This window comes from Cryptotermes secundus, unplaced genomic scaffold, assembly GCF_002891405.2.
Source record: "Cryptotermes secundus unplaced genomic scaffold, Csec_1.0 scaffold455, whole genome shotgun sequence".
Lineage (NCBI taxonomy): Eukaryota > Metazoa > Arthropoda > Insecta > Blattodea > Kalotermitidae > Cryptotermes > Cryptotermes secundus.
Window position 1 is genome coordinate 739,879 of NW_019734967.1, and position 16,607 is coordinate 756,485.

The 16,607-nt window shown below is 45.4% G+C and overlaps 1 protein-coding gene across 1 annotated transcript in view; it reads left to right on the forward strand.

Annotated features, from left to right (window-relative positions):
• The window catches only part of LOC111869075, a gene marked incomplete at its 3' end in the record, with an annotated part of 93,409 nt that overhangs the window by 38,651 nt on the left and 38,151 nt on the right, over positions 1-16,607 (forward strand). The window contains exons 2-3 of the mRNA XM_023860281.2: positions 8,928-10,227; positions 10,936-10,989. Coding sequence (XP_023716049.1) covers positions 8,928-10,227; positions 10,936-10,989 — 1,354 coding nt within the window. The remainder of the gene's footprint in view (positions 1-8,927; positions 10,228-10,935; positions 10,990-16,607) is intronic.

The window sequence follows — 16,607 nt, forward strand, 5'->3', positions numbered from 1 at the left end:
AGGTCGGTGTAACTTCTAGATTGATGCATTTATGCTTTTATTGTGGTTCGTTGTTGACGTTTAGCTTTTTTATGGGGGTCAGCATGTAGACGAGGGCCGGAGAGTTGGTGGGTTGAGTGAGGTTTTCCGTCCGTGTTGGCTCGGACTGTATATCCCCCTCCCCCCGGGGCTGTTGGACTAAAGCGCTTGTTCATTTGAACATTCGTTCGCTGCACTCCAACTCTGAAGAGTGAGGAAGACTGAACACCTGAAACGTTGACCATATTGCCAGCGTCCACATGGTGCGAAGTCCACAGAGCAGAATTAGCGTAAAGTTAAGGATTTTCAGGTGCCGGCGCTAGTCTGTCTGCTTTTGAAGTCCATTCTGTTAGCCTTACATGAACTGCATGATTCTGACATCATTAAAATGCATCCCATCTTCTTATTTAGTTATTCAGTATTGGAGGAGGTGGGTTTCCCCATACACCGCGACTAGTAGTCTATTGTACGTCCCCCTTTAATTTCTACTGTCGCCACACCCAACCGGTACTGGTGCTCGCTATCAGCCCCTTTCTGTCAGCGAGGTCGGCCCTCTTCTGGCAGTGGTACCTGATAACTTCCCCATCTACCGGAGGCATTGGAAACTACTTGGGCGGGAAACATTTTGCCTAATTTTGCTGAGAGGTCTCCTAGAGACATGAGGATCTTTTACGTGCCGTAAATCTACGACACCCGCGTACCTTGAGTCATGAGGTTGGAACGTTACCCCTAGACTACGGAGGTCGCTTCCCATCTTCTTACTCCCGAATATCGACATTACCAACATAACAGCAGTGCCAATTTCTAAAATCTAAATAATACTAAAATAATTTTAAGTAAAACCCAGAATTACTGTGTAACCTAATGCAATTTCAAAGAAAATAACATTTTTAAGAGTATCTCTTTCTTTGCAATGTGGTGGCCGCAAAGTATGTTTTCTGTTTGAGAGCAGTATATAATGAACGTCTGAAATTATCCATCACAAAGCACAGATTTTGTATGGAAGTATTTTTCGTTGTCCGGTCTAGAAAACCGAAAATAAAGACCGTGGGGATTCGTTGCACTGACCGCACGACACCCTCTATCCGCTAGAGTTGGTACTAACTTCGTCGACAAGCGGCGGTCGCTCGGTCGGTATAGTTCGCTTGCGGACTAAAACCACGGAATTTAGTTTGGTTTAATAATTTTCTTTGATAAAAATTACAAATACGACGAACGTGATAACTTTAAGGTTATTTCGGAGAACTAGCATGTTGTGTGACTCCCATGTAGTCAATTCTTTTGTATTTTGCTTACAGACTATTATTCTTTTATTAGTAGAGGGGTGGGACTAAGTCCCTTGTACTGCGGCCACTTCTGGCCTATTGTACCAGCCCCAGATAATAGGTGAGGGTGATTGTGGAGCAATTGGTGGAATGAAGATTGGCAGGGGAAACCGAAGTACTCGGAGAAAACCTGCCCCAGCGCCACTATGTCCACCACAAATCCCACTTGACCAGACCGGGGATCGAACCCGGGCCGCCGCGGTGGGAAACCAGCGACTAACCGCTTGAGCTATGGCGCGGCCTTGTTTACAGACTAATTCCCGCTGCTTTCCATACACGGCTGTAAAGCGTCAAATGAAAGAAAATGCTTACAAATTATTTCCAGGATTTCCTATTTGTAATGCATGGCGTCAGCTCCACTCAAATATTTATAGAAAAAACATAGTGAGTGAAGTGGGTTGCAGTAGCACGCTCATGACTATTGTTCGTGCCAGATATTGTATTTATTTGTGGTAACAACGATACGTCACGTGTCATGCATTTATCGGCTTTCGTGTATTATTACAACTTGCACTGAGATCTTATCGAGTAGACGTCACTTCATGTCGCCTTTCAGAAACAGACGAGTGGCGAGTTCACGCCAAAACACAATTCGTGTGTCGAAAAGTTATAAGAACATCTTTTCAGAACAAGACCCTCAAAAGTAAGCCAGGTTTACAAGTATTGTTCTTTCTGAGCTTCACGCATGCGCGGCCTCGCAGCGGCTGTCGCATTCCCTCGCACAGTCAACGACTGCTTAGTGTTTTTGTTATCTTAGTATTTAGTACAGTTTTGCTATTTTTTTGGACCTTATAGATTTAATGTTTGTTATGGACATTTTTCGAAAATCGCTACCCCCACCCTTCGGGTTGCAGAAGTCAACGCAATTGCTGCCCCAGACGACACAATGGCTTGTGCACTGGTATCCCCGGCTTAAGAAGGAACGTTATTTATATGTCTCATTTCCCAAATTTTAAATTGATTCTTTGTATAAGTATAGGTATAGATCGTCAGAAAGAAACTGTAAGCTTGCTGCTTGCTGGATATACGAGTCAATCCACACAAATCCGAAGAAGCAGTGTCTGCCTGTAACTGCTCCCAGGAGGACTAAACAGGACTATTACTGTCTGCTGCGCCTTTCTCTTCCTGGTCTGCTGGGAGCATTTGCAGTGTGAACCCGAAAGAATAGAAACTTATTGAGTTTTACGTTCCTCTGCGTGTTCAGTATGGTTACAACCGGAAGTTAACTCGTTCTGACTTGTCCCCGATAATCGGATCTTATCGTGACTGCTTAGTATGGGTCAAACCTATCGGTCTGTAGGCAGCAAGCAGACAGGAAGACAGAAGTCTGTGAACTGAATGGCACCTATTTTCCCTGAATTTATTCTATCCGTAATTTCTTTGTGAACGCAATTTGGATTTGTTAGCGTCGTTCCCAAATATTACTCAACTCCAGTTAGTGCCAAGATCAAGAAAATGTGGATCCATACGTCAACTCCCCCATACGCCTTCATGGCTAGTGCTTAATTAGTTAAGCACAGGGACAACTTTACCTTTACCTTTAGCTTTACCGTTCCCAAAAATTTGGCATCTGGAAGGAAGACACTTGTCTTGGATTATTTCGTGCTAGGAAACAGAATAAATCCGGCGATTCGCAGTTTAGGCAAGTAGGGTGTATGTATGTAAGGGCCATGAGCTTCTCTCGAAACGTTTTCCGTCTGAATAAATCGCGAAAATTTCCGAATTTTTATTGTATTTATGTTGTCAGTCTGATCAGAAAGTACGACGAATGTGAGATACCTTCTAGAACGTTATGCTCTGTATTCCGGTATTAGTTCACCGACGTTTCGGAGCGACGTATTTTCTTCATTTTCGCAATCGAAGAACACGCCAAGTTTTCTTTGCTGGTTGCTTGGCTTACTATTCAATCCTGAAAATAGAGGCAATATTTCCTCCGAAGCATCGCTGAACTTCTACCAGACTACACGACGTCATGTTGTAGAAGATGGCAGTCTTCAGAAGGTACGACCTTCGAGTTAGACGGAGCCCAAGAACAGTTGCAAGGATGAGCGAGAGAAAAAAAAAGTAAAGCTATTCCTGTAACAGGCCGTGGAGGCCCACAGGGTTGTGAGCGTCGAGGCTCCCACATTTTCTAGACAATCGGTTCAAAGATGATGGTGAGGCTGTCAGCCCTTCGCGCCGGCTGGCCGCCCTTTACCCCCAGGAAGATTCAAGGTACTCATTTCTGATACAGGCTGAGTCGACCGCAGGGGCATAAGCGGCTGGAAGGGTTAAGTAAAGGTAAAAAGAAGCTAAAGTAGTCCCGGGACCCGGGTACCCATTGGATAGGAGGTTCGGTGGACTGCAGAACCGGTCTTGACGACATGGAAAAGTGAAAATTCTTACCCCCACCGGGACTCGAACCCCGACGCCTTGGTCGTCCAGCTCGTAACCAATCGCTATACCGACTTAACGCTATTCGGATTAAGTCAACCGAAAATTCCAATGACCTAATCGGGACTCGAACCCGCGACTTTCCGGCTTGCAGCATAGTGCCTCAACCAACTACGCTACCAGGTGCCCTGATGTGTGAGTTCCTGAAGAAAACCATGTTTGACACACACTACGTACGGGAAAAAGGGTCACTGTCATTCTCAAGCAAACACGTGGTGAAAGAAATAGTAGACACGGCCATCAGTGTGACTGAGAGATGCACTGCCAGAGCCTGGGATACTTTCATTTGCCGATTCTCATGCGAATGCCCTTTAGAACAATAAAGTGTGATGTTAGTACTAAACACTTTCAAGAGATGGCGATAAGTACAGTTATTGTTATTAAATACAGTTAAAGAAAGCTGCTTGTTTAATGAAAGCGTTGTGAACTGTGATGAAAGTGATGGGCATAAAGTGTTGAACTGCGGAAAGTTACTGTCTGTCTAAAACATTTTCGAGGTAACGTCATACCTTCAGCAGATTAGAAGTTCTCACAGCAGTAACTACGAACAGTGATATCTTCCGAGACGTAAGGTCCTGTAGTCCTGTAAAAATTCGCCAACATTTCGAAAGAATTACTGTTCCAGTGATTGAGGTTAGCTCTTTCTAACGGGCGCAACTGAGCAGTTGCCTTCCCCCCTCACCTGAAGACGGAAACAAATCCATAGACCGAAACGTTGTGTTTTATATTTTCTAGAACACCGGACGATGGAAGAAGTAGAAAACCCAGTAATTCTTTGTGTTATACACCGTCGTCAGAACCCTCTAGAATCTGTTTGCCTCCATCTTCATTGTCTCCAGACCGGTTTTGTGTTTCACCCAGCCTCCTGTCGAATTAATAACGTTTTAGAGCGGCTGGGGCATGACGGTGAGCACTCACCTCCATCTAATGCCGAGAGGTCAAGAAGACGTAGATCTGTTCCTCCATGCTCTCGTATGTTAATGACATGGTACTTAACTTTGTTGCAGCAAATATTATTATGGCAATAGAATGAAGAAGGAAGGGGAGGGAGGGGCACACAGCACTCATAGAAGAGTGCCCCAAAAAATTAGTCGGAATATCTGAGGCGAAAAGACAATTTTTGAAAACCAAGCGTAGGCAGGAGGATAATGTTAAAACGAATCTTAGAGAAATGGGGCTTGACGAATTGAATGGATTTATTTTGTCCACGATAGGGTGAATTTGCAGGCTTTTGTGACTACGGTCGTGAATCTTCGCGTCACTTTGTTGAGTAGCTAAGAGCTAGAATCCTGAAGTGGATGTGTTCCTGGTGTTAGTGACTAAGCAAGAAGACTGTAACACACTTGGGGGACGTAAGAAATGTGTGCAGAATTCGGGCTGATAATGGTCGCGGGAAGAACCCAGTCTGACGATTAACGCGTGGCGTGGGTGGATAATATCGAACTTAACCTTAAATGAGTTGTGAAGACGTGAGTTAGGTTGCACTGGTGACTTGACGGCTCAGCCTGAAATTGTCAACTGAATATTCTGTACCGTGGAGTTGGAACTTGGGGTCTGCATTCAGCTGATCAGGTTAGCTCAAGCTGATAACTTTTCTGGCTTGTATTGCGGGGGTACCTGATTCGAATCTTGGCTGGGAAACCGTTACGCAGTAACTAATATGAAATGTATGTAATGTAAATTTTGCAATCCGCGGTGTTTCCAAGTTTTATCATGGATTCCTCGGCCTTTGAAGGCAAATTCCCAGATTGTACGTCTATTGGGTCACAACCTCTTCCTACCGAATCCTTCCAAATTCATCATTCGTCAGTGAACATACCACGCAACGCTATATAGTCCAGATTAGCGATTTTCGATCGATGTGCTGCGGAGTAGGAGGGAAGGTCGAAAAGAAGCGAGAAAAAAATTGAGGAATAAAAAATGGTCGAAATTCATTAGCAACATTATTTTTAAAAATAACGCAGTGATTAGAATTTTAGCTATTAAACTTTTAAACCCGATCTTATTACTCGTCTTTTAAATGATAAATTCTCTCCTTTAAAGTTGATGGCTTGCCTTGGCAATTTTAGCGCCTTGTTTTCGGTGTGCCTTCATTCAACTGTGTCCCGAAGCAGTTGTATTCATGTCAGAACCTCGCGCCTTACATCACAGGATCCAAACGAACTTCGAGATCAGTGGGCAGCAACAATTTTTCTTATTGAAGGAGTCCCGAGTTCGCACCTTCCTTCCCCGGAATCCGGTTGTGCTAACAGATATATCGAGATTTTTGTCGCCTCATCCAGACAGATACCGGGATATCATCTATAATTAGACCAGAGCCACTTTCTTCTACCTGTACCTCCTTTCCACTGCCCTTTTATCATCCTGACACTTTGGCTTGATCTGCAGGGCTTTTTGAAGCGCCGACAAGCATACCAGCAAGCGATCGATGCGCACCAAAAAATTCGTTAAAATCTTGGAGCCTACACATCCGGGGGTGTACGTATGTTGCGATCTTGAGACTGATACCGAGCGTGGGAGTACCGGCAAACGTGTTCTTAGTAAGATAAACAGTGCCTGAATTCTGATACCGGTAATTGTGTCTGCTCTAACTGTCAGCTAGAGCCTAAGCAGACAGCCACTGGGATTCCTTAGATGGGGAATCATTTAATTGTAATGCCAGTGGCAAGAATGTATTAATATACCCTTTTATTTCAAGGCTACAGAGCCGCAGCTGTGATGCGGTCTGCGTCATTCAGGGGTATGACGTCATGCAAATCCATTTCTTTGCGCCCGCAAATGAAACAAACTTATCAGATAAGCGAGCTCCTTCCATTGTTTCACGCACACGACGAACAGATTTACAACCCTCCGGTGTTTTCCTTTAACTCTTTCTACTGCTTTAAATTCGGATACAGATGGCGTTGATAGCAATTTTTTTGCTAGCTTCGGGAATCACCGTCATGGTTAGCATATTGTTGCGCTCAAGAAACATGTCCCATTGGTTGAGCAGTGTGGAGAGTTACGTTCAGTGACAGAAGGAAGGACGACCTCGCGAAGTAATTTAGTTTTCCCAGAGATTTCCCCGCCGAAATTCTGTACCTATATATTGCACATCCCCATCACATGGCAGAAATAAATTGTTCTGTGTATCTGAGCAGCTCAGCGTGCACTCAATGACGAGAAATATAGGTGAGATCCATGCACTCTATGGACGTGGCTGGCCTCACTCTTCAGTCACTTAACCTCTAGGGTGAAATCTTCCAGTAGCGAGCAGGCTACGGACTGAACGACCGATAAGTTGTGCTTCGAGTCCCCGCAGGTGTGAGATGTCTCACAGTATGTCACAGTTGGGTCTCGGTGCCAAGACGACACGGGCCGAATGAAGAAATCGGCCGTAATGTAGACGGGAGCCACACAGTGACTGCAGGCGGCGGTGTCCGTCGGGACAGGAGGTCGAATGTGACAGTCGCTGTGTTATTCATGCATTTCTCTTGAGGTGGCACAGTCTCAATAAAATACTGTCATAGAATTTGCTGGAAAGACTGGGAAAACCACTAACAATCTAAGACAAAATACACGGTTATTTTGGTTTTGTTGACGTGGCGTGTGATAGGTCGGCCGCTATTTTGTCTACTGTACCAGCTCCGGATGGCAGTTAATGATGATGATGACTGTGGAACAGTCGGTGGAATGAGAATTAGAAGGGGAAAACAAAGTGCTCGGAGAAAACCTGCCCCAGTGCCACTTTGTTCACAAATCCCACATGACCTGACCTGAGTTCGAACCCGGGCCACCGCTGTGGTAAGCCGCCGACTAAACGCCTGAGCTATGGAAGGCCAAGATACGAGGTCAGCCAGCTAAGGATCAAAAAGCGCACTTCCCGAATACAATTTGGAAGACTTGCCGCCTGATACAAAGCTCCCGCTTAGAATGGACTGACCTTCGGGCGATCGAAATGCGGCAGTTGAAGAATTCCTCGGCGGTAAACCAGAAGCGCCTCAATTTCAGATACAAAATGAACAAACTGTATGTGATATATGGTTTACCCTTCGGACCCAGTATTTCTATTTGACTGATGTGAAGAGCACATATTTCTATACACTGAAGGGTTTTACTACCTGGCAGTGCTGGAAGACTGCAGCAAAACTGACTTTTTCGTTTGTAGCAGGAGTAAGAAGCAAACTGAAAGATAACAAAGCGAACGTTTGTGTATTGTTTAATAGAAAATCAGAACAATCAAAGTCTGACACGGAATTTGGTTTCATTGATACAGAAATTGTTATTTGCAACACGAAAAATGTAATTAATTTTGTCGTTAAATCAATGTATTGCATAGCCGGTAAGTTACTACGCGGAGTTTCAGAGGACAGTATTTTTAACTCAGGGATTCTCAAACTTTATGATACTGTGACTATCGAAAATAAGAAATTAATTTAGGCGACGCCCCCCCCCCCCAATGGAGTGCCGTGACAGAAAGGGCCGAAGTAGCTTTACGATACTTCTTGCACACAAACAGGAAGCTACAAGACGCTAATGGGTAGCCATGAAAATATTCGCGATAAACACACCAGCTGAAACAACATTACCGAAAGGAGCATATGTTGAACCTTAGAGGTCATTGGATATTTAATTGACCTAATAATTCCAGCTGCGTTATGGCCCTGGGGTAGACTCGCCCTCTAATGGAAACGAGTACCAGGAGTCTTCCTGGGGGATAAAGGGCGGCCTGCGCGTAAAGGCCCGTCCATATTACTCGTGCTCGTCGGAAAATCAGGATCTGGAGCTGACGAAGTGGACGCCCAAACTGGTTTGCATACAAAGCCTTCGCGTTTCTTCACAACAGATATCAGCTCCAGATCCTGATTTTCCGGCAGCAGTAAGCTTCTGGCGCACGAACACGAGTAATGTGGACGGGCCTTAAGGCTGACAACCTCATCGCCACTTGTGAGCCGATTGTTTAGAAAATGTGGGAACCTCGACGTCTGACAACCCTATGGACCTCTACGGCCTGTTACAGGGATATTTTTACTTTTTTTAATTAGTGATTGACTTGCCAGAATAGTGCGTTATATCCAGTTAGGTGACATAAGTAGAGGTAAATTCATTTTGTTTCTTACTGTCGTGGTTAGTTTTACCTGTTATTAAAAGCCTGCCCCGTTTTTTTCGCAGATGGACAACTTAGGGTTTCAGCAAGAAGTTGAAGGAACGGCCTTCCCAGTCTGCGACAGCAGCAACAGTGAGTGCATACCCCACTGGCCTGGCAGTCTGCGCCTTCTTCCCAACAGCAACGGTTGCGATGACAACGCAAGGGAAACCAGCTCACAACCAAAGATATGTGCACCAAACACAAGCTCACCAAAATTATCCTCGTCTTCATTTAGCTTACCAAAGAACAAAACTTTAAACAAATACAGGCGCTTTTCAGAATCCTTTTCATGTACTAGTCGAGTTCCTTACTGTTTAGGGAAGATGTTAAACATTCCGTCCAGAGAAAGTGTCAAACATCATAACATAAAATGCTCGTCCTTTATTATAAGTGATAACAATAATGTAAGTAGAACTGCACCTGGCTCCACCGCCACGTGTCAGCATCATTCCTGTGAGGATGGTGTCTATATAGAGATCCATTGCAGTAGTTCGAATCCTGTCCGGTCTGAAAAATATCAGCCAGATAATAAAAGGTTATGCTCATCACAAAACTTCCAAGGACACACATCTGTGTCATCCTTACTGAACAACGCACAGGAAATTTCAAGCTACTCGTCAGTGCCTTCCTTATCCTTAAATAATAGTTACCACGAAGAGTACCTGTGTTCGATGCCGCCCTTCTCAAAAACTTCTATTTCTCCATATTTCTCGAATAAACAGAATCTGATTAGTGATACATCATTAGACATCCACAATGCAGTGACCCAGCCACCGAAATCTACAAACAAATGCAGCAACATTGGTCCTTCCCGGCCCTTCCTTAACAATGCTCAATGTTCCGGAAACCCCTCGCCATATTTGATGAAAAAAAAGCAAGAATTTTCAAAAGATGATGCAGAATTGAATTCAATGCCCCGTATAATGAAATCACAAAAAAACGTGAACCGGGTTTTGAATCGTTCCACAACATTACCAGCGGTATCAATTAAAAACATGAGAAATCAGAACCGGGAGTTTACCTCAGGTATACCAACTGTGTCGGGGACATTGCCGATGTATTACTCTAGATTTCTGGATCGCCAGCAATCCTCGCCGAACCCGTGTGCGGAGAACAGGCAGAACATGATGCAGTCGTCCAAAGTCCTCCCGGCAGGTGGCCGGGAGGCGACGCTGAAGAAGAGGGCAATCCTGAGGGGCTGGAAATTGCAGTTCATTCCAAGTGACCACTCGAAGCGCAGGACTGTTGTGCTGTGCTGTATCCTGCTTCTGGCCTGCATCCTTGCCCTCGTCGTCACAGGACTGGTCTTCTACATGACGACAGGTTAGTACGTCGTCTTCATGTTCCTCTGTGCTGTTGCCCAGCACGTGGTTTCTACAAACTCTCCGTTCCGAAGCTCTGAATCAGGCCGCAGAAACACATGACAGTTCAAGTTCAAAATAAACAAATAAAATCGAGAAAGTTATCCCAGAAGGTGCCCAGTTCGAATATCGGACCGGAAACCAAGCATCTGACTGAGGCTTTTTAATGGTTTTCATCACTTTATCCTGGCAGATGCTGGGAGAGTACATGAAACTAGGTCACGATCAGTTCCTATCATATCTCTTCCCCTTCATGACTTATCATGATCTAAAGCGGCCTCCGTAGTCTAGGGGTAACGTTCCCACCTCATGATTCAAGGTACGCGGGTTCAAACCCGGCGGAGGTCGTGGAATGTTTAAGGGCGGAAAAATTCAGGGAATAAGTGTTGGATGCGTGTGTCTGCGGGTCTCTGTATGTATCCCCCTATGGTTGCTTACTAGTCAAAGACGTTCCAACGGCAACGAAGCGCTGTTGGAAACGTTTTCTATGCCGTCCATGTCATATCAAAGGAAAGTAGGCGACTAGTTCTTCCCGAGAGCTTTTGTAATTCCTATGTGAATGTAGTTTTTTATTTCGGAAGCTTCTCATATGTTCGAAGATTTACCATGTGGGTGGGGTTCAGCGCTTCTTTCAGTGTCATACCGTACTGACGGTAACTTTTCTTTGCAGCTATGAAATCGGTGACCATGAAGTTTCAAGAAAGTTGTGGTCCTGCAGAAACCGGTGAGTGAAACATTCATCTTTTCTTATTCCTCGGCCCAGAAAAAAATGTATTTCGTTTATGAACATTTTGAATGCTTCTAGAAGACTGAATGACTTATCATAGCTTAGCGCCTCACGAAGACATATTTTAATAATATACTATGCGCTTTCTCTACAGAATGAATGGAGGCAGTGTTTGTGATGGCTGCAATTTAAATGAAACGTACCTTTGTCTGAAGCGCTCGTCTTGCAGATCGAGTATGGCGGCCGAGCAGATAGGCGTCAGCTTCACATTTCGGCCCAGAAGTCTGCATCCTTGAGCCCTTCCAAGCATGTGGGGGGGGGGGGGAGCAGTCGGTAGACCGTGCCTAAAATTGGGTCATCGCCGTCGCGTGTCGCATTCTGATCCATCCGTTATGCATTATCCATGCTTCTCATTCGACGTCATATAATCCGAGCAGTTGAAAGCGTCGTTAAACAAAATAGTAGTTGGTTGAGGCACTATGCTACAAGCCGGAAGGTTGCGGGATCGAATCCCGATGAGGTGGAATTTTTCAGTTACCTAATCCTTCCAGCCGCACTATGGACCTGGGGGTCGACCCAGCCTCTAACAGAAATGAATACCAGGAATATTCCTGGGGGTAAAGGGCAGCCGGCGCTTAAGGCTGACAACATTAGCGCCATCTGTGAGCCAATTGTCTAGAAAATGTGGCAGCCTCGACGTCTCACAACCCTCTAGTCCTCCACGGCCTGTTAAAGGGATAACAATACTTTGCACTTTACGTTAAACAAAATACACGTATGTTGGTTTGCCTACTTAAAGCAACTAATTGTACCAACTGTGGAGACCCGATTTGAATCCCCCCCCCCNACGTGTTCACAGATAAAACATGCAACTCAACTTTCCTGGCCGACTGTTACGTGTTGGCCAGGAAGGTTGCGAGTTGCATGTTTTATCTGTGAACATATTTCTTTTTCGCATCTGGACTCGAAGTTCTAACACAGAGCCAACAGATTTTATATAATTGGCGGCCAGTGCTTTTTCGAGACGGACAGAGCTGAAAGCTAGCAAGAAGGATCATGATATCGCTGCCGAACTGTAATGCGTTGGAATCTCGACCTACAGACTTCTGTCGTAACTGATTTACGCAGCTCCTAGCAGGAACGCCTTCATCCAAACATTCCGCCATTCGTTGCAGGGTATCTCGCGTGTTATCATGATTTCATATGACGTTTTCTCCAGTCAAGAATCAAATTTATCAAAACTTTGACTGAAGCAAAGGAAGGAGGAGGATTCGTGATGAGATAAAACGAGTGGCATTGAAGGTAAAAAATAAAGTAAAAGGCAAAGCTATCCCTGTAACAGGCTGTGGAGGTCCATAGAGATGTTGAGGCTCTCACATTCTGTGGAATATCGGTGAAGTTGTCAGCCTTACACTCCAGCCGCCCTTTACCCCAGGAGGAGATTCTTGGTACTCATTTCTGTTAGAGGCTGAGTCGACCCCAGGGCTGGACCCATGACCTCATCGGGAATCGAACCCGAAACTTTCCATCTTGTAGCATAGTGCCTCAACCAACTACTCTTCCGCGTGGCCTCCAAAAGAATTTGGTATTTTCTGTAAAAGTTAAAAGAAGTGAAACTAAATAAGTAACAAATCACGGGTTACATGACTTCTGTAGGAGTCGAAAATGTCATGTAAGTTACGGCACGCCAGTTCACAACCATTTTACCAAACGACAAACCTCAAAATTCTTTCGTATATAAAAGAGAATTAGTTGAAGTTAATAACCTGTAGGATCTCTGCCTACGAGTTCTATACCGAATAGTCATTGCTACCATAATATTTTTCCTTTTTATATCTTTCCTCACGTCTTATTGGAATGAGAAATTGTGCCTGGGTGCAGCTTGAAATCGGCTAGTGTTCATTACCGCCGCGCATAAAAAAATAACATGTTTTTGAGTGCATTTGGTAAAAAGTGAGGGAGTGTGTTCTCAAACTGAGACGCGAAAAGTCCTGACAGGTACTCACAGCCTCCTATTTTATTTCTCTTAATGAAATTAGACACAGTATATTACCGTTCCAGAATAATATCCGTACTTAACATATGTAAGCGAGGCGCGCGGTAGCATAGTTGGTTGAGGCATTCTGCTGCAAGCCGGAACTTCGTAGGTTCGATTCCCAATGAGGACACTGGATTTTTCAGTTCGCCTAATCCTTTCAGCCGCACTATGGCCGTGGGGTCTGCTCAGCCTCTAACAGAAATGAGCACTATGAATCTTCGAGGGGGTAAAGGGCGGCAGGCGCGTAAGCGTGACAACCTCACCGCCATCTGTGAGCCGATCGTTTATAAAATGTAGGAGACTCGACGTCTCACAAACCTATGGGCCTCCATGGCCTGTTACGGGGATAGCTTTACTGTTCCTTTCACTTGCCTTAACGTATTATACCTTCAGAAACAAACACATTTGAAAAGTGACCCTGTACACTGCACTGACGCGTGTCACTTTGCACCGGTCTGGAAATTCGCCTCTGTCTGGTCTCCATCAGAGTGTACTGACTTAGAGGAGGCTGGAGGTAAACAGATGTGTTAAATGTTGAGGATATTTATTCACTTTTAAAATTTACTGAGATATGGAGAGTACTGTCTTCTAGGATATAACGCCGTATAGTCCGTTGAAAGTCAACCGAAGTTTCGCAGGAACATATCCTCTTTGTCTACAGGGTCGAAGAAGCCAAGCAAGATACGAGCGTGAAAGCAGGTGGCAAGCCGAGTAATTGGTTTCGGTAAGTTGCGGTATACTTTATGACCCAGAGAACCATTGGGTCTGCTGTAAATCTCTATGTGAAGGAAGGGAAGCTGGCCGTCTTCTTCTGTATCCACGGTGAACTGAATGTTCTGATGGTCACTGTTCAAGCGGGCAAGGAAGTCCTTTACCCTGTCGGGGCCTTGTGGCCAGACGACGAATTTGTCCACGTAACGGAGCCAGCAGAGGGGCTTATGGGCAAGTCGGTCGAGCGCTATCTTCTCGACATTGTCCATGAAGAACATGGCGACGACCGGAGATAATGGTGAAACCATAGCCACGCCGTCAATTTGTTCGTAGAACTGGCCAGCGAGACTGAAGCATGAAGGCGTCAGAACTTGGAGGGAGGTCCTTAGGATATCTTCGTCAAAATGTCGACTTAGCAGACTCATGGTTTCCCTAATCGGCACCCTGGTGAAGAGCGGATGCACATCTCAGCTGACCAGTACATTATATCCTGTGGTCCGGCGCGGGGAGAACCCAGTGTACGGACGAAGTCTATCGAGTCATTTACGTGGTTTAGAGTGTTGCCAGTATGAGAGCCCAGTAGGTCCGCCAGGTGTTTGGTCATGTGATAAGTGCTCACAGTAGACCTCAAGGGAGACCATTGCTTATGTATCTTCGGGAGCCCATACAGCCTCGGGGGCCTGTACCTCTGCGGCCTAAACTGATGGCAAACTTCCTCATAAATGAAGGATTTCTTCATGAGAAGCACTGTCTTGCGCTCCACAGACTCAGTGGTTCCTTTTCTAATTTCCTGTAGGCATGGTCTTCCAGACGGGCAGTGATCTTCCGATTGTAGTCTGCAGTATCCGGTACCACGGTCGCATTGCCCTTGTCAGAGGTGAAGAACAGTAAGCGCCTGATTGGCTTTCAAGGCTCGAATGGCCCTTCACTTCGCAACAGTTAGTTTGTCCTTGGTTTTGCGGGAACTTTTAGGACCTGGGGTCTGCTCTCGGAATTTCTTCAGCTGTCTCCTGAGGCAGGGCACGTATCGCTTTCCCCACCAGACGCAGGATGTCATCAACACCCACAACCGTCAGTGTCACAGCATATTCAGAAGTTTGCTCAAGGCTGAGCAAGCCGCATCCCCGTACGGCACTTCGCTGCTATTGTCATGGGAAGAGGCGGATGTTGGATTTTCTGCAGGCGCTGGAACTTCTTGTAATGCTTGGCTTTTCCGTCCTCAGCGACCGGTCGAACCTTCTCGGTCGTGATACGATCGATCAGGCCCCACTAATCGGCGGAGAGTTCCATGGCCAGCAGAATTTGGGAGATCGCCTTCAGCTCCCGTCTGGTGTGGTGGCTGCGCTCACGGAACAGACAGAGGCTAGTACGTCTGGAGATCCTCCTGGCACCTTCAGATCTTACATGGTCCTGGAACTGTAGGAAGCTTTGTTCCCTGCACCTGAGAAGGAAGGGAAGGATACAGAGGAGTCTGCTCGTCTTGATCCGCATATTCTGTTCGTTGAATGTGCCAATGAATGTCCTGCCCGTAGAGGATTTGGGGTTGTCACAGCGGTTGTTATGAAGAGTGAACGGGCTACACAGTTGTGAGAACACTGTAAATTGAAAATTTATAAAACGACGAGTAGAGTTTATAATTTTATTCTATTTGATCGCTATTGGCAGAAACATAATCGTGGCTTCTGAGGAGTCCATATGCCGTGTCTACACAGACAGAAACCGAAACGAAGAAAGCCTTCTCTACTTTCCCAGTACATATTCAAACGCGAAATAAAACTTCCTGCATTTTGTATTTGTTGTTCTTAAAAATAAATTTCACACAAAATTTACCTTTTGACATTGAACACGCAAGCCATGAAGTTTTTATTTCTCTTGTTCTTTTTTTCTTGTTAGGTGTGATGAATTCCTTCCCCATTTCTTTATTCCATTTATACTCTTTTAAACTGCCTTTCAGAGAAATGAAAGAACACACCAGTAGCTCTAGTAGCACGTCTTTATAACACATGACCGTTAATCGCCTTTTCGCAGTCAGCTTCTTTCTTTATAAACCTCTAAACACTGTAACATTTCCCTAATTTGCCCGTGTTTTGTGTTAGGTTCCAACAGTTATCCTCGCTTTGCATCTTGTTTACCACGAATAGAAACAATAGTATTGAAAGTGATAGGCCTCTTTATAAACGGACCATTGTTCATGAAATGGAAAGCAGTCACAGCACTGGTGAAACTGAGCTCCGCTTATCTCCACTCTGTGTTCCGGCTGCAGAACTACTTCGCATCTCAAGGTCAGTTTCTTGAAATTCTCCCCGCACCCACCGGGAGTACGCCGCAACAACCCACAGTGTACCGCGACCCATAGCTTAAGAACCCGTTACTTAACCCCGTCAAGAAGTAGCCCCCTTCAGCCTGACATCCCCACACCGGAAGTGCGATACTGCATAGCATGACTCATTTGTTTCCGGGACCGCCGCAGCGCCGCCATGCTTCGTCCATTCAAAATTATATCCCCCCTCCCTCCCGCCGACAGGCACCGCTTGTTACACCATATGTCACAGGTATACAGCGTTTCCCAACATGGCGGCCGCGATATCTATTAGGACCGCTAATCTCATTCATGAAGCCACAAAAAAGTAGACCGATAACAAAATTAATTTCGTTCCTAACAGAACACGTTAAAAGGTAAAGGTAAATTAACTCAAGAACTGCACAGGACCACATCCCAAAAGACGGCATTCTTCATAAAAGGTAAAGTTGCCCCTGTGCTTAATTATTTAAGCGTCACGCCATGAAGACGTGAGGGGGAGTGGAGGCATAGCTCCACCATTCTTGATCTCGGTACTAGATGGAGGTGAGTGATCAGCTTCACGTC